The 21,208-nt window shown below is 32.2% G+C and overlaps 1 protein-coding gene across 1 annotated transcript in view; it reads left to right on the top strand.

The window, feature by feature from the left end:
- LOC134716784 (uncharacterized) overlaps nt 1-21,208 on the top strand; it is a 182,630-nt gene that overhangs the window by 20,789 nt on the left and 140,633 nt on the right. The window contains exons 4-21 of the mRNA XM_063579792.1: nt 992-1,039; nt 4,355-4,458; nt 5,256-5,323; nt 6,046-6,218; nt 6,400-7,629; nt 8,664-8,966; nt 9,173-9,284; nt 10,735-10,883; nt 14,827-14,903; nt 15,008-15,033; nt 15,443-15,585; nt 17,082-17,217; nt 17,506-17,651; nt 18,147-18,248; nt 18,601-18,704; nt 19,081-19,148; nt 19,727-19,920; nt 20,656-20,767. Of these exons, the coding sequence (XP_063435862.1) occupies nt 992-1,039; nt 4,355-4,458; nt 5,256-5,323; nt 6,046-6,218; nt 6,400-7,629; nt 8,664-8,966; nt 9,173-9,284; nt 10,735-10,883; nt 14,827-14,903; nt 15,008-15,033; nt 15,443-15,585; nt 17,082-17,217; nt 17,506-17,651; nt 18,147-18,248; nt 18,601-18,704; nt 19,081-19,148; nt 19,727-19,920; nt 20,656-20,767 (3,295 nt within the window). The remainder of the gene's footprint in view (nt 1-991; nt 1,040-4,354; nt 4,459-5,255; nt 5,324-6,045; nt 6,219-6,399; nt 7,630-8,663; nt 8,967-9,172; nt 9,285-10,734; nt 10,884-14,826; nt 14,904-15,007; nt 15,034-15,442; nt 15,586-17,081; nt 17,218-17,505; nt 17,652-18,146; nt 18,249-18,600; nt 18,705-19,080; nt 19,149-19,726; nt 19,921-20,655; nt 20,768-21,208) is intronic.

Raw genomic sequence — 21,208 nt, 5'->3', positions numbered from 1 at the left:
AGTTCAAAAACATCAAACAAATGGATAACAACTGTCATATTCCTGAAATTTGGTTTGTTTTTGTTTCTCTGTATATATTTTGATGGTAGGTAATAACACATCAATAACTTAACTTCCTGTTTATTGAATACATATGGTGGGGTTATTGATAGTGGGCTGAAGCTCACAGGTCACCTTATATTAATTTCATTTGTATAATAATTAAGGAGGCGGTATGATTGCCAATGAGAGACAACTCTTGAAAAGAGACTAAATGACACAGAAATTAACAACTATAGGTCAATGTAAAGCCTTCAACCATGAGCAAAGCCTACATGCATGGTCAGCTTTAAAACTAAAAAGGCTCCGAAGTGCCAAATGTAAAAACAAAAAAAAACAGTGGCCTAATTTATATACAAAATAATGAACAAAAAAACAAAATTTTTACACAGCAACAAACAACAAGCTCTGAATTACAAGCTCTTGACTTGGGATAGGCACATAAATGTTGCAGGGTTAAACTTGTTTGAAAGCACCCACCTTTCCCCAAATCTGAAACATTTGTGTTACAGTACAACATAACATCAATCTATAAAAATCATGCTGAAATCAGATTGATACAAATAGAAATACATCTCACTAAACACTCAGATTGGATTAGGACAGGAACTTATACATCACCACAACAAAAATACATGTAGTACTGACCAGAGAGTACTCACAATTACTGACACCTAGTTGAAAGCCAAAAACAATTAAAAAAATCATGCATGTAAGACTGAAAAACTGCTTGATAGTAATATCTGTTTTTACCACAATGATATATTCCTCCTAAGAGGCCATAATTCTCAAGAAAGTGCTGTTATCCAAAAATGAATAAATTAATTGTAAGATGTTTTTCTTAGTTTTTAGATGTCTTTCATCATTTTTGTTCTTTTATAAATGTTTTATGATTTGCCATTAATAGTTCAATCATTTCAAAACATCAATTCACTAAAATTTCTAATTTTAGTAATGGACAAGCCAGACACAGTTTCTAAGGAATCACAGTATGAAAAAGGTATGTATAATTATATGTCCCACTATTACATTTGAATGGTTATTTACAAATTTCAAAAAGAGCTATGTCGTGGATGCACATGCCACAAATACTCTGGAAATTAGCATGTTTCAATTGAAGTGTTGTTGTATTGCTGTGCCTCATCTAAGCTGTAACCAATAAAAAGTGAACCAAGAAACTCAAAGCTCACAGCAAGGTAAAGACAATACCTGACTAATAAATTGCTGGTATTCTTTTATATTCATTGACAAAAAGAACATTTGAAACCCAATGGATTTATCAGACCTAAATATGGAAAAGCTGTATGATCAAAAGTTTGTTCCAAGAATGGAATCTTGTCAGTGGTTGTATGTTTATACTACGGTATCTTATGTTTTCAGTTCTTTGGTGATCTTGTTATTTAAGGGCATATCTCTGGATGATGTCTTCTCATTTAGTCACAAATTGAGCTTATGATAATTTAAGGCTAGACCTATTGTACAGATACCTTTCTATTGATTATCGAAGGCTTGAAGTCTAATAGACTTTATGCATTGAAAGGATGCATTGATTTATAATTCACATCTCCTTAATTCAGTAATGAATGAAATCCATGGATGGCCTTATCCGACTTATTCCCATTATGTTTGACCTAAACTGAGATATGTTGATATTTGTTCAACCAGACATATTTAACGTAATGTAGTAAGCTGAGTATTGTATATAATCCTGTTCTGCCCCAATTATTTTGTATTAACCTGACACTATATTGCAAGGCTAAATATTTAAATTATTGATAATCATTCACAAAAATGTGATTTAAACATTGATCTATCTATATTGGTTTTAAAAGAAGCTTTAAATCATGTTTAAGATACCAAGGTTTCAAGCATTATAGGTTTGAAGTCCGTATTAAAAGTACATTACGTCAAAATTAAGTAACTTAGATACAGTAGATAATTTTTCAGTTTTATCAGAGCCCCTGTCTATTAGGTATAAACATTATATTTATAGATTATCGTTGGTCATCTCAACGAGATTGGTTTTCTCGCTTGAGCTGGTACAGCGAAAGTGAGAAAAGCAACCGAGTTGAGATGACCAATGATAATCTGTTTATCGCTATTTTACCTAAGACGACGTTGTCAATTTCATGTCAATTTCCTTAGTAACGCCACATGACTCCTTAGTTTCTAGCGATAATTTTTTCATCTCATGCGAGAAGTATGATATGAAAATTATCACAAAAAAAGATCAAAGGAAAAATGCACAAAATAGCGATAATAATATCTACATGTCATAGTCCTGGAAATATTTCCCACCTATTTTCTCTCTTTTGTGGAATGGGCTGCAGCAATATGGGCTAAACAAGAATCAAATGGTTATCACTTTCGACAGAAAATATCTATTTCTTCCATCAATTGTGGTCTGAATATAAAATGTGGATTAAAGGGATAAGTCTTTATTATCATGTTACATAACAATAAAAATGTTTTAGTGATGGGACAAAGCAGCACATTTTCTTGTTTTCATTTAAAGATATCAATAGTCAGAAAAAAATCCTGTGTAATAGAAACAGAATGTCTATACATATACATTTATGTGTTCACTTTAAATTTAATAGATGATTTTCATGACTTGAGGCAGTATATCTTTTCATCATAGACATTTAATGTTTGTATAGGATGAACCTTATTACTGTTGTCTTACAAAACAAACCTACAGGCATCTTCACACAAATATTTAGTCACAGTCACAGTGGTTTAAACAATATTATTCCATTATTATTTGAATGAGTTGTTGGTTATATGTAATCAATGTGTTCTGTAAATTTAAAGAAGTGACATTTTACATAATTGTCTCAAAAATAGGGCTTTGTAATGGCTGTTTTTATTATTTCATGGGTGATGTAGTTTGTGAAAATATTCGATCAATACCTTATATAATGAAAATATTATTTTACAATCAATATCTTTTCAGAAAGAAATACACATATAAGATAGTTTTGATATTTGACTGTTTTGCTTTTATGCTCCATTTATGGGCATTATGTTTTTTGGTCTTAGGTTCATTCATTCATCTTTCTGTTCGTCCGTCTGTCCCGGTTTAAGTTTTTGGTTGAGGATGTTTTTGATGAGATTGAAGTCCAATCAACTAAGTACACATGCTACCTATGATATGATCTTTCTAACTATAAAGCCAAATTAGAGTTTTTATACCATTTTCACGGTCCACTGAACATAGAAAATGATAGTGCAGATGGGGCATCCTTGTACTATGTATACATTCTTGTTTTTTTGTTGTTTTGATAAATGTCTATTTGAAATTTACACCAGGAAAGATGATTTATGTAACATGTGAATGTGAAATCTATTCACTGTTTTTATAGTATCATAGAAAATTTGGTGTGGTAAGAAGGGTCTATATTTCTAGAACGAATGATTCCCTCATAGATATATAATTTAAGGTTTATATTTGTAAACATGACGGGAAGGCTTAGTTTAGATCCAAGGGTTTTTATTGAAAACAATTATGCCACATTGCAATTTTCATACCTTTCATTTTACACTGTTTATCCCCTTGATGAACAAGTAGCAACTCTTTCCAGTCTTTTGACTAACAAAGTGTGATACTTTAATGTATAGCAGGTGAAGTAAGGTTTAATGTCAGGGAGACAGTAAAAGAGAAACTCATTAAGCAAAAGACATAGAGTCTTCATGTATAGAAAAGTGCCTATACAATTATGTCAGGCTTTTTTAATTCATTAATCTAGATAAGTAGACACATGAAATTTGACTGGTTTACATTAGTTTTTGAGGTCTCAATACTTACCCTTTATTGTTTAATGTTTATTTAGTGTAGTTACCCAGACTATGATTAAATAGGCAACAGTCAAAAGTACTTTAATTAAAGGTAGTTCCTTAACTTTTATATTCAGCAAAAAGTCACCACACAAAATACCACAATAAAGCAGTTGCAAACTTTTTAGAAGCTGTATCAATTTTTGTCCCCTGTGCAATGTTTTGCAGACAACACAGAAATACTTGTCATCTATCCATCATGCATCCATTGATCTATCTGTCTGTGGGTTCATCCTTTTCCAGTCCAAAATGTATCCAAAAAATAATAAATATCAAGAAATTTGTAAAAATAATGATGCAACTTGGTCATCCTGCCATGGAACTTTTCAAATTGGAAATTTATCTTTATTTTCTTTAGTCATGTTAAGGCAAATTTAAGAACATGTATTTAAAGTACTTTATTGCTCTTTCGTCTTCTAAAACAAGAACAATTTCTAAGATGTATAACCTGTAATGATTGCTTATTTCATTATTAAAGGAAAGTTTCAGACTTCCATGAAAATCAATAAACCATATGATGCTGCATATGCCAATCAAAATAGTCAACAATATAAAGACATGAAAGCAAAACTAGAAGGACAGGTGAGTTCAACTGTAGATTAAAAAACCAACAATTACATGCAGTAACCTTACTAGTGAATTGATATCTAGTAATGAAAAATTACAATTTGTGAAGATATTTACAATACATATAACTTTTTTTTCTATTTATTTTTTGTTCAAATCTTGATAATGGCATTATGTGAATAACTCAATTCATAAATCTTGTTTACACCATTACTTTAATGTTTGTCAATTCTGCATTAATACAATCAAAACAAAAATGAACTGTCTGATATATGCTAAAAACACTTAAGAAAAAACAAATTTAACAAACAGAAACTAACGACTTTCACTCAGTGACTGAATTACAGACTCCTAACTTCGAAAAGGCAAATATAGAAATGTTGCAGGATTAAACAAGTTTGAAAAAGCTAAACCCTTTCCTAATCAGGGATAGTGGTATATCAGCATAACATAATAAATTATAAAGTTTTGTTAGGAATGGCCAGCATGAGGCACAAACACAACTAAAATAGGAACAAAAGACAAAGTACGCATAAGAAAACTCAGTTACTGAAAGCTAGTTCAAAGCCAACCAATACACAAATCATATACATTTAGACCAACATATCAATCTGTTTACATCCAACAGTTTTAGTGCAAAGATGTTAATGTAAATTATGATATACTTTCATAAAATATATATGCCAAATTAGGTTTTAACCAATAAGATATTATATCGTTGCCTGAACATGGAGTGGTGCATGGTGTCCTACAAACACATATTCTTGTTTAGATTTGAATTAGTCTTGAAAACAGCATTCTTTATTTTGTAGTTAGCATCTATGTACCAAGGATCTGCTTTAAAGAATGACTTTCAAGGAGTAACAGTAACGGGTTTAAGGTAAGTACAAACGTAAAGGGCTAAAAACTACTTCAAATGGAGAACAGCCATAAAAGAAATGTTCCTTTGCTACACTGAAAAAGTAGGATCAAAGTCAGTTTAAAAAAAAAAAAAGAAAAGAAAAAGAAAAAAAAAGAAAAAAAAAAGGATTATTGCCAGTATAAAAAAAAGTGTGCAGAGAAAAAGTAAAAAGCAAGGCTGGGTAAATACAAATACATGTTGTACAAATTACAATCCAAACAACTATATAGTGAACAGATATATAGCCTGCAAAAACTGAAGTACAATCTGATGTTCCTATTGCAAGGCTTATTACTGGACTTTAGAATAGATTGATATATTTAATTCAGTAATTGCATTGAAAGTTAAAATGACCTTATGGTCCACCAGGAGGGTAGATGATAGGAGATTGAAAGTTAAAAGAGGGGAATTGATCATTGATATTTTATATGAGGGGAGGACTTGAATGTGTGATTAACAACTACTGTAAAAAGAAAAAAACATGTTTGGATGCTATTTTAAAAGCAGTGGTGTTTAGAGTGTGGGTGTGGTCAGCTTTGCATAAAAAAACATGCAATGAACAGATGTTCCTCAATTCCTGTAAACTGTATGGTCAGTGTAATGTTGTCTTCAACCTTATGGGGAGGACACCATTTTCTGTATCAATGACTTCTAAGCTCTGGTCATAATAAAATTAACTGACCAGCATACTTCTATTTCAGCCAAGGCAGTATAGTAGCAGATTATATAATTACATTAAACCCAAATACAGTACAGACAGTTTCCACTGTACAGCAAGCTACAGAACAAAGTGTACAACAAATAAAGGCTGATTCATCATCTTCATCTGATTTGATGAAGGCTGTAGATCAAGTTACTGTGACAGTAGTCGTTGGTAAGTATAGTTCAGTAAATCATCTGATAATTGAGTAAAGAATTTTAAACTTTGAAAAATTTAGTATACTATGCATCCAACTATCAGCCTGTCTGTTCATCTGTTTATTCGTCTGTCAGCTTGTCTGTTTATCCATCCTGTATTACAGACGTACATAAAAAAAATATCCTTTATTTTATAGTGTCACAAACAACAACAACTACTACTCCAACTACTACCACAACCAAGGCAACAACTACATTGGATGTGACAACAGAAGGTGCACAGCCAACAACAACTACCATCAAAGCTCCAACTACTACCACTACAAAGGCAACAACTGCAGAAGTTTTAACAACAGAAGATGCTCAGCCATCAATGACAACAACCAAGGCCCCAACTACTACCACTACTAAGACAACAACCACAGAGGTTTTAACAACAGAAGGTGATCAGCCGTCAACGACAACAAGCAAAACTCCAACTACTACCACTACTGAGGCAACAACTGAAGAAGTTTTAACAACAGAAGATAATAAGATACCAATGACAACAACAACCATCACACCAACTACAGGTACTACTAAGTTAGCTATTACTGAAGCTGAAACAACAAAACAAATTACTCAACAACAAAGTACACAATCAGTTGTTACTGAAGCTAAAAAAACAACACAATCTGTTGTTACCCAAGAACAAACAACTGCAGAAAATCTTGTTACTCAAGAACATACAACTGCAGAAAATATTATTACTCAAGACAAGACAACAACACAATATGTTGTTACCCCAGAACAAACAACTGCAGAAAATGTTATAACTCAAGACAAGACAACAACACAATATGTTGTTACCCCAGAACAAACAACTGCAGAAAATGTTATTACTCAAGACAAGACAACAACACAATATGTTGTTACCCCAGAACAAACAACTGCAGAAAATGTTATTACTCAAGACAAGACAACAACACAATATGTTGTTACCCCAGAACAAACAACTGCAGAAAATGTTATTACTCAAGACAAGACAACAACACAATATGTTGTTACCCCAGAACAAACAACTGCAGAAAATGTTATTACTCAAGACAAGACAACAACACAATATGTTGTTACCCCAGAACAAACAACTGCAGAAAATGTTATTACTCAAGACAAGACAACAACACAATATGTTGTTACCCCAGAACAAACAACTGCAGAAAATGTTATTACTCAAGACAAAACAACAACACAATATGTTGTTACCCCAGAACAAACAACTGCAGAAAATGTTATTACTCAAGACAAGACAACAACACAATATGTTGTTACCCCAGAACAAACAACTGCAGAAAATGTTATTACTCAAGACAAGACAACAGCAGAATTTGTTGTTTCCCAAGAACAAACGACATCCCAAATTGAGGCAACAACAATGCCACCATCAGGTAAGGGTGTTTTCCTCCCTAACTCATCACATTTCTTTTTTGTTTCACCAGTTAACCTTGTCTTTTATCTATGTGTGCACTTACCTTTATTGGTAATTCATATGATGCAATATCTACTATAAATTCAGAAATTATTGCAAGGTTTTAATAAATGCCTATAATGTGAATGGATGAGTATCACAATAAAAAGAACATGCATTTTAATATTTGATACTTTTATCTGTATGCATTTTTTCCACGATTTTACAATAAGAAATTTCAAATTTTGGTAATTTCTTCAAAAATGCCAGTAATGAATGCAAGTAAAAATTTCTGAATTTACAGTTTTGAATTTCTACTTTATATCTTTGATATTTAAAAATACCTTTTCACCCTTATTACTGTATATGTCTAACAATTTTTTGCTTGTCAATTTTATATTTTATTTTTCATAAAAAACTAATTTATTTTGATTCTTATTATTAAAAATGGTATGCAGACTGAGTTTTAGTGTATTTAACTTTGACTTCTTTTTTATGTTTGATTATTAGATTAATAAGATTTTTTATCTCATTTGAGCACAATATATTTAAATTTTTATTCTGAATTTAAAGTTTATAAACATTGAAACTTCATATAAAGACAGCTTCTAAAGCATTTCTTGTATTCAATTCAATTTTTCAATTTTTCAATTTTTATTCATAGATTGATCATATAAAAGGTAGAAATATTTCATTACAAAGATGTGAAACATACGTCAAAAGATGCAGACATGGGAATTGCCAGAATTTATTATTTGTATTCACCTCATCAGAACAGATTGAGCCTGAAAGATATTATGGCCAAATAAACAAATACATTTTAAATATTTCTATATCTTCAGGTATCTATTTTATTAAACTCACTCATTAATGTTTTTTGGTCATATATTTTTGAAAATATTGATTTATGTTGAAATGATAGGACATTCTTTGAGTAGAAACTAACTTTTGTCCACAAACTGTATTCTAGAATCTACAAAACAATTAATTACTGGTGTTTCTTATATTATGTAGATGTTCCATCAGTTTCATTATCCAAAGTATCCTACAGTGTTGCTAGTGGCAGTGTGACCTTGGAATGTAGTGTGACCTCTACCTTATCTGTTACCAATGTATTCTGGCAGAGACAAGTACTTGGTGATATAGAAACAATCAATTCTCAAACAAATATCACCAAATACACTGGTAGTAGTACCAGCAATCCATCCTTGACCATTTTAAATGCCCTGCCAAGTGATGAAGGATCTTATGTGTGTTTTGCTTCTAGTTCTGGAGGTCAAGGTCACAGTGGCATCACCAAACTTAGTGTCACAGGTGGTGAGTACATCTTGGTTTTGTTTCTTGTTTTCTTTTAAAAGTCAGTTTCATATATTTAAGAAATAAATTACAAACTTTGAAAAGCTAAAACAGATATTTCTTTTTATAAAAATGCATTTTTTTTTATAACAAAAACTTATTAGAATCCTGATTTGTGTCAAGGTTATGTCCAGACTTGATCTTACTATTTAAATTTATTTTTGCAGTTGGTAATCCATGTACTGACTCTAGTTTACTTTTGTCTCCTTCCTTGGCATGTGTGGCTGCCTCTTCTGGAGATTTAGCTAGAAATGGCATCACTGCTGAAGAAAAATGCAGGTTTGTTCAATAAATGTAACTTGTGGGTACCAAAAATGCACCTATTTTGACAGTTTTTATGCCCCACCTACGATAGTAGAGGGGCATTATGTTTTCTAGTCTGTGCGTCCGTCAGTCCTTCCGTCTGTCCATTCGTTCGTTCGTTCGTTCGTTCAGGTTAAAGTTTTTGGTCAAGGTAGTTTTTGATGAAGTTGAAGTCCAATCAACTTCAAACTTAGTACACATGTTCCCTATGATATGATCTTTCTAATTTAAATGCTGAATTATATTTTTAATCCCAATTTCACGTCCACTGAACATAGAGAATGATAATGGGAGTGGGGCATCCGTGTACTATGGACACATTCTTGTTACACCTACATTTGTTTTTGATCCACACAAAAGTTACCATTATGTGTTTATTTTGTAGATGTATCATGATTCACTATATGGTTCCATCAATTTAATTTTTAATCTATACAGTATCAACAGACCTCCAAACCATCCAGATTCTGTAATGAGGAGTACCCAAATTGAATCCGTTCTTAAATTAACATCCTTAAAAATTACTGATAATTTGTTTTATTTCTGCAAATATTTTAATAATATTAAAATTTAAAACAATTTGACATTAATCTATGCGTTCTTTTATTTATTTTTAGAAATGGAGTCTTGTTTTTTAGGGCGTCACATGATATATCTCAAATACTACAAGCATTAGGTTAACTATACTTAATGTAGGGAACAATTGTGTGCATGTACGTCTGATAGGGTTCATATGACCTTCACTTCATTTTCATGGTTTATTGGTAAATTTTTAGATTTTGTGGTTTGGTCTGTTTCTCATGTATTTCAAGCAAAAGAACCACTTTATTCGGCGAATGTAATGATTGAAAGAAATACATGTCTGCGTGGCATGGTTCACCTGACCTTGCCTTATTTCCATAGGACGTTGATGATGTTAAATTTATGTGATATTTATAGTAAAACGTTCAAAGACTTTCAACATGAATTCAATGATAACTAAAACAGACATTTTAGCTTGAGCACTTGTTTGATTATGAAATTTGATAGAATTTTATTCTTATAGTCAGCAGATCTTTGCTTGATATGTATAGTTTCATGGATAATGTTGATAAAATTTGAACATTTATTTTTTTATTTGATAGCTCTTTCTTCCTGTTATTAACAGAAGAGAACACTGCTATTGATAGATTGATAGATTGATGTAGGTTCAGAAATTATGCAATAAGTATTGCGTGCAAGTATTATTGCAAATAATCAACATCTTGAATAATGTGGGACCTTGTCACCTAATAAAAACTATTGCAAAAATTTTGTGCAAGAAAAATCACAATTAACATAGTGACTACAGGTTTTTAATATTGTGAACCTGATACTGTTGCATTTTGGTTTTAATAAAACTATCAAAATCATTTCTGTATTTACAGTATGTTAATATTTCTTACAGCATACTAATGGGAACTATTTTATCCTGTATCATAAATAAGATAAAAACAGATTACAGTGGAAGGATATGTACAGAGGAACAAAGACATAACATCATTGTGGATAACAGGGAGAGTATTGGTAGCATGATCAATGTTGATCCTATGTCATGTAAGTTTGATTGTGGATAACAGGGAGAGTATTGGTAACATGCTCAATGTTGATCCTATGTCATGTAAGTTTGATTGTGGATAACAGGGAGAGTATTGGTAGCATGCTCAATGTTGATCCTATGTCATGTAAGTTTGATTGTGGATAACAGGGAGAGTATTGGTAGCATGCTCAATGTTGATCCTATGTCATGTAAGTTTGATTGTGGATAACAGGGAGAGTATTGGTAACATGCTCAATGTTGATCCTATGTCATGTAAGTTTGTTTGTGGATAACAGGGAGTGTATTGGTAGCATGCTCAATGTTGATCCTATGTCATGTAAGTTTGATTGTGGATAACAGGGAGAGTATTGGTAGCATGCTCAATGTTGATGCTATGTCATGTAAGTTTGATTGTGGATAACAGGGAGAGTATTGGTAGCATGCTCAATGTTGATCCTATGTCATGTAAGTTTGTTTGTGGATAACAGGGAGTGTATTGGTAGCATGCTCAATGTTAATCCTATGTCATGTAAGTTTGATTGTGGATAACAGGGAGAGTATTGGTAGCATGCTCAATGTTGATCCTATGTCATGTAAGTTTGATTGTGGATAACAGGGAGAGTATTGGTAACATGCTCAATGTTGATCCTATGTCATGTAAGTTTGTTTGTGGATAACAGGGAGTGTATTGGTAGCATGCTCAATGTTGATCCTATGTCATGTAAGTTTGTTTGTGGATAACAGGGAGAGTATTGGTAACATGATCAATGTTGATCCTATGTCATGTAAGTTTGATTGTGGATAACAGGGAGTGTATTGGTAGCATGCTCAATGTTGATCCTATGTCATGTAAGTTTGTTTGTGGATAACAGGGAGTGTATTGGTAGCATGCTCAATGTTGATCCTATGTCATGTACGTTTGTTTGTGGATAACAGGGAGTGTATTGGTAGCATGCTCAATGTTGATCCTATGTCATGTAAGTTTGAATGTGGATAACAGGGAGTGTATTGGTAGCATGCTCAATGTTGATCCTATGTCATGTAAGTTTGATTGTGGATAACAGGGAGAGTATTGGTAGCATGCTCAATGTTGATCCTATGTCATGTAAGTTTGATTGTGGATAACAGGGAGAGTATTGGTAACATGCTCAATGTTGATCCTATGTCATGTAAGTTTGTTTGTGGATAACAGGGAGTGTATTGGTAGCATGCTCAATGTTGATCCAATGTCATGTAAGTTTGTTTGTGGATAACAGGGAGAGAATTGGTAGCATGCTCATTGTTGATCCTATGTCATGTAAGTTTGTTTGTGGATAACAGGGAGTGTATTGGTAGCATGCTCAATGTTGATCCTATGTCATGTAAGTTTGATTGTGGATAACAGGGAGTGTATTGGTAGCATGCTCAATATTGATCCTATGTCATGTAAGTTTGATTGTGGATAACAGGGAGAGTATTGGTAGCATGCTCAATGTTGATCCTATGTCATGTAAGTTTGATTGTGGATAACAGGGAGTGTATTGGTAGCATGCTCAATGTTGATCCTATGTCATGTAAGTTTGATTGTGGATAACAGGGAGAGTATTGGTAGCATGCTCAATGTTGATCCTATGTCATGTAAGTTTGTTTGTGGATAACAGGGAGTGTATTGGTAGCATGCTCAAAGTTGATCCTATGTCATGTAAGTTTGATTGTGGATAACAGGGAGAGTATTGATAACATGCTCAATGTTGATCCTATGTCATGTAAGTTTGTTTGTGGATAACAGGGAGTGTATTGGTAGCATGCTCAATGTGGATCCTATGTCATGTAAATTTGATTGTGGATAACAGGGAGAGTATTGGTAGCATGCTCAATGTTGATCCTATGTCATGTAAGTTTGTTTGTGGATAACAGGGAGAGTATTGGTAGCATGCTCAATGTTGATCCTATGTCATGTAAGTTTGATTGTGGATAACAGGGAGTGTATTGGTAGCATTCTCAATGTTGATCCTATGTCATGTAAGTTTGATTGTGGATAACAGGGAGTGTATTGGTAGCATGCTCAATGTTGATCCTATGTCATGTAAGTTTGATTGTGGATAACAGGGAGTGTATTGGTAGCATGCTCAATGTTGATCCTATGTCATGTAAGTTTGATTGTGGATAACAGGGAGTGTATTGGTAGCATGCTCAATGTTGATCCTATGTCATGTAAGTTTGATTGTGGATAACAGGGAGAGTATTGGTAGCATGCTCAATGTTGATCCTATGTCATGTAAGTTTGATTGTGGATAACAGGGAGAGTATTGGTAGCATGCTCAATGTTGATCCTATGTCATGTAAGTTTGATTGTGGATAACAGGGAGTGTATTGGTAGCATGCTCAATGTTGATCCTATGTCATGTAAGTTTGATTGTGGATAACAGGGAGAGTATTGGTAGCATGCTCAATGTGGATCCTATGTCATGTAAGTTTGATTGTGGATAACAGGGAGAGTATTGGTAACATGCTCAATGTTGATCCTATGTCATGTAAGTTTGATTGTGGACAACATGGAGAGTATTGGTAACATGCTCAATGTTGATCCTATGTCATGTAAGTTTGTTCATCAATAGCAAGATTAAAAGGGGAGAGTTGAAATTTCATAGTTGAAGCTTGCTATATGTTCATATGCCTGTCTGAAGATATGAACCTTACTGAAGGCTGTCATTAGTGTTTGTATGTCCCCACCATAATTGAAGGGGCATTAAGCTTTACCCGTGTCATTCATATGTATTTATGTCCCTCTGTTGGTCCGTTTTGTCTGTACGTCCCAAAATTGGTTTCCATTTTCTTACTTTAGTTTGCCTCAACAAAATGTTATAAAACTTGTACACAATGCTCTTCACTACAAAACACAGATCGATTTTGAATTTTGGTGTCAGAACTTTTACCATTCTAGAGTTTATATGTCCCTTTACAAATGGAAAAATAGCTGAATTTTCCTTTCTGTTCTTTAATTTAAGTGTTATATACTAAAGGAGGCATCATCTGTATCCCTATGGACCCATTCCCCATTTATTTTTAAGTATTGAAAGATTTCATTTATGGAGTTTTATGTTGTTGGCAAACTTGATAATCTGTTAAAATTATTCACAAATTTTCTTGGGTTGCTGTCTAATTGAAATATATCAAAATCTGCTTTTCATCACAATGAACAAGGTTGTTAGTTAGTCATGTTTAACTTTGTATTTTGAAAATAAGATGTAAATGACTTTTGCATGAAGTTTGGTCATATGTAAAATGTATGTCAGAAGGAGATGTGGTATAGTTACCATTAAGACAACTGTAGGTCAATACACAGCCTAAGACAATGTTCAAAACCCATATCATATAGTAATGCTTTCAAAGGCTCAAGTATTACAAAATGGGAATACTTCAAAAGAGACAACCAACTTCCTGATTTATGCTAAAAACAATTTACAGCAACTGAATTGCACTACTGACTTTGGAAAGGCATATAAAGAATGTGGTGGGGTTAAACATGTTTCACATACTGAAACTTTCCAACAAAAAAAAAACAAATTGTAAAATAAGTCTGAAAGGGTTGACTCAGCAAAGCAGCATGACCTGGAAAAGAAATTAAATCTCACAAAATGCCACAATTTAGAGTTTCTCTCAAAAAGATTTTTGAAATAAAATTGAGGAATATGTCATAGAGACAACAACTGGACCAGAGAGCAGATAACATTTAAAAAAAAATTAAAATATGAAAGGTATGAGCATATATTAAAATACTAGTTTAAGGATAATTTTGTTCAAAACCATTCAAATAATAAAATAAAACCCAAAATTGAACAATATGAAATATATTTTTTCAACTGCTGAAAGTTGCCAATGAAAAACACTAGAGATGAGGGAATTTTTTCAAGCAAAAATTGACAGTCTGGAAGAATTTATGTCCAATTTATCTGATTTTTAAGTTGATTTTTTTTTTAGGTTTACCAACATCATCGTGTACAGACATAAAAGCCATTACATACTATATACCAGTGATATGTGAATCTCAAATCAACACTCTCAGATCATTGGAAAGTTGTAGGTAAGATATGTGAATCTCGTATCAACTCCCTCAGATCATTGGGAAGTTGTGGGTAAGATATGTGAATCTCAAATCAACTCCCTCAGATCATTAGGAAGTTGTGGGTAAGATATGTGAATCTCAAATCAACTCCCTCAGATCATTAGGAAGTTGTGGGTAAGATATGTGAATCTCAAATCAACTCCCTCAGATCATTAGGAAGTTGTGGGTAAGATATGTGAATCTCAAATCAACTCCCTCAGATCATTAGGAAGTTGTGGGTAAGATATGTGAATCTCAAATCAACTCCCTCAGATCATTAGGAAGTTAAAGGTAAGATATATATGTGAATCTCAAATCAACTTTTTTCCAGATCATTGAGAAGTTATTTGTAATTTCTACTTATTCAAAAGTTGGTCAAAATTTAACTTTAAATAGACATAAATCCTCAAGAAAAAAGGCCTCATAGTAAGATTTATATGTAACAGGGTTCACAAATAACACTAACTTAAACTAAGTTTTATTTTATTTCAGCAACTTTTCTGATGCTTTGAAGTGTTATTATTACCATGTTGGTACAGATAAATGTGACATGACTCAATATATGAACACAGTCAGTACTAACTATACAAAGTGGATAGAAGATATAAAGAAACCAGAACCAAATACATGTAATGGTAGGTATTTAATTTACTGTTGATTTCTGATGTGTATAGCAAGGGTGATTATGGGGTTACCCTTATTCCCAGGAGATGAAATTCTATTCTATAAAGATATCTGAGTCCATGAATAAAATGATGAATATTCAATTTTTATGCCCCACCTACAATAGTAGAGGGGCATTATGTTTTCTGGTCTGTGCCTCTGTTCGTCCGTTCGTTCGTCCCGCTTCAGGTTAAAGTTTTTGGTCGAGGTAGTTTTTGATGAAGTTGAAGTTCAATCAATTTGAAACTTAGTACACATGTTCCCTATGATATGATCTTTCTAATTTTAATGTCAAATTAAAGTATTGACCCCAATTTAATGGTCCACTGAACAAAGAAGAAGATAGTGTGAAGCTCAATTTAAAGTTTTTGGTCAAGGTAGTTTTTGATGAAGTTGAAGTCCAATCAACTTGAAACTTAGTACACATGTTAACTATGATATGATCTTTCTAATTTTTATGCCAAATTAAAGTTTGATCCAAATTTCACTGTCCAGTGAACATGTAAAATAAAAGTGTGAGTGGGGCATCCGTGTACTATGGACACATTCTTGTTTAGTTTTTAATATTTAGCAATTTTCATTTAATATTTTGAGTACCTCAGGGGATAAGCATACCAGCATTCATATATATTTTCAGACATATCTCCATTACACCTTTATATTTGGGAAAGACTTTCTAAGTTACTGGGTTCAAAATAAAAATCAACATGTACAGTTAACATGGAATAACATTAGTAAAAATACAATTTAGAAAATTTAGTTAGAATTTATTTAAAGGGATCCATTACATGTGCGATGCATTACTACATCCCCACTAGGACAACATGATCTGCTTGCCCTTCCAGATCATACGTGATAAGCCCCAGTTTTTGGTTGTGTTCAAGCTATGGGAGTCACAGCCAATATAGAAAGTACCATGTGATAATCTATAATAACATACCTTTGTTTTCCAGTTGCTATAGACTGGATTGATTCTGGAAGTAAAGTTTCCCTGTGTAGTGATCCTGATGCACTCCATTTGATTGTTAATATGTGTTACCTCCCTTTGTTTTACAGTTGATATAGACTTGATAGATTCTGGAAGTAAAGTTTCCCTGTATATTGATCCTGATGCACTCCATTTGATTGTTAATATGTGTTACCTCCCTTTGTTTTACAGTTGATATGGACTGGATTCATTCTGGAAGTAAAGTTTCCCTGTATATTGATCCTGATGCAGTCCATTTGATTGTTAATATGTATTACCTCCCTTTGTTTTACAGTTGATATGGACTGGATTCATTCTGGAAGTAAAGTTTCCCTGTATATTGATCCTGATGCAGTCCATTTGATTGTACATATGTATTACCTCCCTTTGTTTTACAGTTGATATGGATTGGATAGATTCTGGAAGTAAAGTTTCCCTGTGTAGTGATCCTGATGCAGCCCATTTGATTGTTAATATGTATTACCTCCCTTTGTTTTACAGTTGATATGGACTGGATTGATTCTGGAAGTAAAGTTTCCCTGTGTAGTGATCCTGATGCAGTCCATTTGATTGTTAATATGTATTGTCCTAATGACCTCAAGGAGTTTATATCAGCCAGCCAAGATGATAAATGCATGTAAGTGTTTATATTTAAGTTCTTTTTGACATTTTTATATTCCAAAAATAAAGTTTTGGAAAATTGAGTTATATGTATTTTTAAATCAACATTACATTTTTTGAAGATTTCTTTCAAGAAATACATTTCAAGATCTTATTCTGTTGGGTTTCTTAGCAATTATTATTTTTTTTTGTTGCAAAAAATTAGGTGCTTTTTGTATGATGTCAATAGAGGTGTTTGGGAATAGATTTTGTAATTAATTATCAGAAAAGTTGTCTTGAAAACTTAGTTCCATTTTCTTTGTAGGAAAGCCAGTAATTTGGTTGTATGTATAGAACAACAACTTAAAGCTGTGTTAAAAGCTCCATGTACAATAGAAAGTATCTATCAACTGATCAGTATGTACCAGACTCAAGTTATAGGCCTCTCCAATCAACCAAGTATTCTAGATTGTAAGTTTACTGCTCATATAAATAGAATATTTTGCTTATGCAGAAATTTATTTTTACCTCAGTCACTTGATTCATCTAAAAAAGTAGTTTTTTGTTTTGTTATAATATGTATCAGCAATGATCATAGATATAGGAAGATGTGGTGTGAGTGCCAATGAGACAACTCTCCATCCAAGTAACAATTTAAAAAGTAAACCATTATAGGTTAAAATACGGCCTTCAACACAGAGCCTTGGCTCACACCAAACAACAAGCTATAAAGGGCCCCAAAATTACTAGTGTAAAACCATTCAAACGGGAAAACCAACATGTTGACTTTGACTTGGTATTCCTTACAGGTGTTTTCTTTAAATTCAAATTTGGCAAATTATGCAAGAGAACATATTCACACAATGAACTTGATCTTGTGTTTTATATTATAGCACTTTCTTTTTAACAAAGTTTTAAGAATTTTAATTAATAGATAATTTGAAATATTATTTGATTTATTTGAAGGTCATATTGTGATGACAACTCCTACAGATGAAGGGACAACGATGGAAGCTATGACAACAATGGATCCACAAACAACAACAGCTACAATAGTGGTTGTTGAAGGTCAGTTACCAGATAAGATAATCACATTCAGGTTTCTTTCTGAGTAATGAGTTAGCTTTACTTTTTGTTGTTGAGAATATGAAGTAAAAAGAAATAGTAGAACTTCTTATATGAGACAAGACATTGACATAGTTATTGGGTTGTATTAATGAAGTCACATGCATTTCATTGAAAAATTGTTGCAGATGGACTTGATTATGCAATGTTACTACACGCATACATGACGCCATTCCCTAATATTTTAAGTATCAATTCCTGTTCAATACCATCAAAATAATAGGCATTAAGATCATAGGGAAAGTGTATAAATTGCTGATAAACATATATAGTGAAATTATTCTTATTTTTACAGGTGAATTTGAGGCTAATATGAAAGTGAATAAAACATGGGATGCAAAGTTTGAGGATAAAAATAGCACAGAATACAAAGAGTTAACTGAAAAATTCAGAAATCAGGTCAGTCACTCATAATCAGCACTGCTGTCATTATGTAATTGTGATTATGTATCTATGGAACAAACACTATTTCTAGTTTATCCTGCAGAATGTTGATCCATAAGATGCTTGATGAACTTTAATAGTGCAGGGATACAGTTGATCCCATCTTCCTGGTAAAAGATGTTTTAAAGGAGCACATAATTGACAAACTTTTCTAATGAAGGACTAATAGATTCTAAAGAGGTCTATTAAAAGGGGTCTTTAGACAAAAGATGAAATTAATGATGTAACGGTAGGGGTTTAAAGTAGAAATATTTCAAAAATGTTTGGTACAATATCAGAAGATTTGCATTATCCTACCCTAATCTTAGTTATTCTGCATATATTGTTTTAGACATTGGCTTTGTATAACTACAAGAACAGTTCTGTGGAAGTTGAAGACATTGTCATTTTAGAGGTCAGGTATGTGAAAAATGCAGGTTTCAGTACTAATATTAAAGTTTTAGATGTTATGAAAAATGGTATGTTGCTGTTGTTTTAACTAAATATTCATATATATTAGCTGTTAATGATATACAATTTTTTTACTGTGTTTGATAAAAAAATATGTGTTCAAAACAATTTGCACAAAATGTTAACAAATTATATCCAGTTTAAAGGTGGAAAGCTATTTTGTGTTTAATGCTTCTAAATTTTTTCAATTGTTTTGTTGGAAATTTAACTTTTAAAGTTGTGTTGGAAGAGAATATTTTAATATGATACATGACAATTCATAATCTGACTAAACACTAAGCAAAGTATTTGTTGTGGCTGTATTTTTAATCATCTGGATTTGTAATGCATGTACTTCACTTTTTTAATCAGAAAAGGACCCTAAGTGCATCTCCTCCTATGTCAGCAATATATCTTCCTTATGCAGAAATTCCAAAAAGAGACAAAAAATATAGAATAGTTTTTCATTATGGTGAATTATATTCCTGAAGTTGTAATAATTTTTCACATTATTTTTAAATTAGTGAAAAATATTCCTTTCATTTCAGTAAAGGCTCTATAGTGTTTGTCATTTTGATCATTCTGAAGAAGGATTCTCCAAACCTTCGAAATTGGACCTCAGAAAAACTGTTTCAAGAAACAGCCTCAATAATTGAAGCTGTAAAAAATGATCCTGAAGTAGATAATTTAGACTTCGTAAAAACCATTAATACTGAGGAAATCTCTGTTAAAGAAGTCACAGGTAATTCTCATTCAAATTACTGAAACTTGCTAAGTCTTTTAAAGAATCATTAGTTTTTCAGCAGGTATAACCAAATTATATGATTATTGGTTATTGAATTCAAGGATATAAAAAATGATTATTAAAAAAAAAAAATTGATTCAAATCTTATAATGAACTTAGAACTTTATTAACACTTTAGACAGTTTACACTGTAACAAGAGGCAGACAAATGATACAAATAATAATTTACGATGGTGAACAAGATAGAAAGAAATATACATACATAGTTCATTATACCTAATTCTCTGTACACAAGTATACACATACATAACACGTGATGATCATTCAAAATAAGGGAGAGGATACCAAAGGGAAAATTAAACTCATAAAATAAATGACAGTGTCATGGCTAAAAAATAAAATACAACCAAAAGACCAACAACAGCACCTACAACACAACAATGAAAACTTAAAGACTGAGCAACACAAACACCACAAAAAAAACTTTAAGACATTTAAGATTTCCTACAAATAAAATTGTTTAAACATAGATAATCTATTAAATTATCGATTTTTAGCATCAGTGAGGCAGAGATTTAATTGCCCATTGCCTTACCCCTCTTCATATTGTATAAATTTATTTGAAATGACTTAGAATAAGTAAAAGAAGTTATAAACATTATACTGTTTTATGTACAGCTTATATTAAGTCAAATTGCAATTATTTATATATATTTTGCTGTTTGTTTTCAGTTGTATTAACAGAGTGTGATAAAAATACCTACATTAAAAGAATAATACACAACAGTTGTGGTGCAGCACTGCGACGACTGACACAGGTACAAGATTCTCAGGACAGGTGTAGGTCAGTAGTCTTTAAACATACTTAGTTGACCCTTAATCTCTCTTTAAGAAAATGCTCAGTGCTACTGGTAGTATGCTACTTACCATTAATTGCAATATTGTATAAAGTAACATAAATTACTCAAAGCCCATTAAGAGGTTGATTTATGGAAAACTATGACATTAGTCAAAGAAGAAATGACCACTCCAGGGACTGTTTCTAAAATCTTGTTTTGTCGTTTTAGGCATCTCTAGAGAAGATAGATCTTTTGGTAATAGAATGTTAGGTTACTGTGAAAGATTTCATTGAAAATGTTTTTATAAACTCAATCTCAATTGTGTGTCAAATTTCTCTCTTCAAACAAAATGTTTGTTTTTGTTGTTGGATTGTTTAATTTTATTTTGTATTCAAAATTCAAATAATCAAAAATTTTGGTCATTCTGATATATTTTTGTATTTATG

The sequence above is a fragment of the Mytilus trossulus genome, chromosome 4 (assembly GCF_036588685.1).
Source record: "Mytilus trossulus isolate FHL-02 chromosome 4, PNRI_Mtr1.1.1.hap1, whole genome shotgun sequence".
NCBI classification, from domain to species: domain Eukaryota; kingdom Metazoa; phylum Mollusca; class Bivalvia; order Mytilida; family Mytilidae; genus Mytilus; species Mytilus trossulus.
The sequence above is the reverse complement of the archived record's forward strand: the minus strand, read 5'-3'. Positions and strand labels throughout refer to the sequence as shown.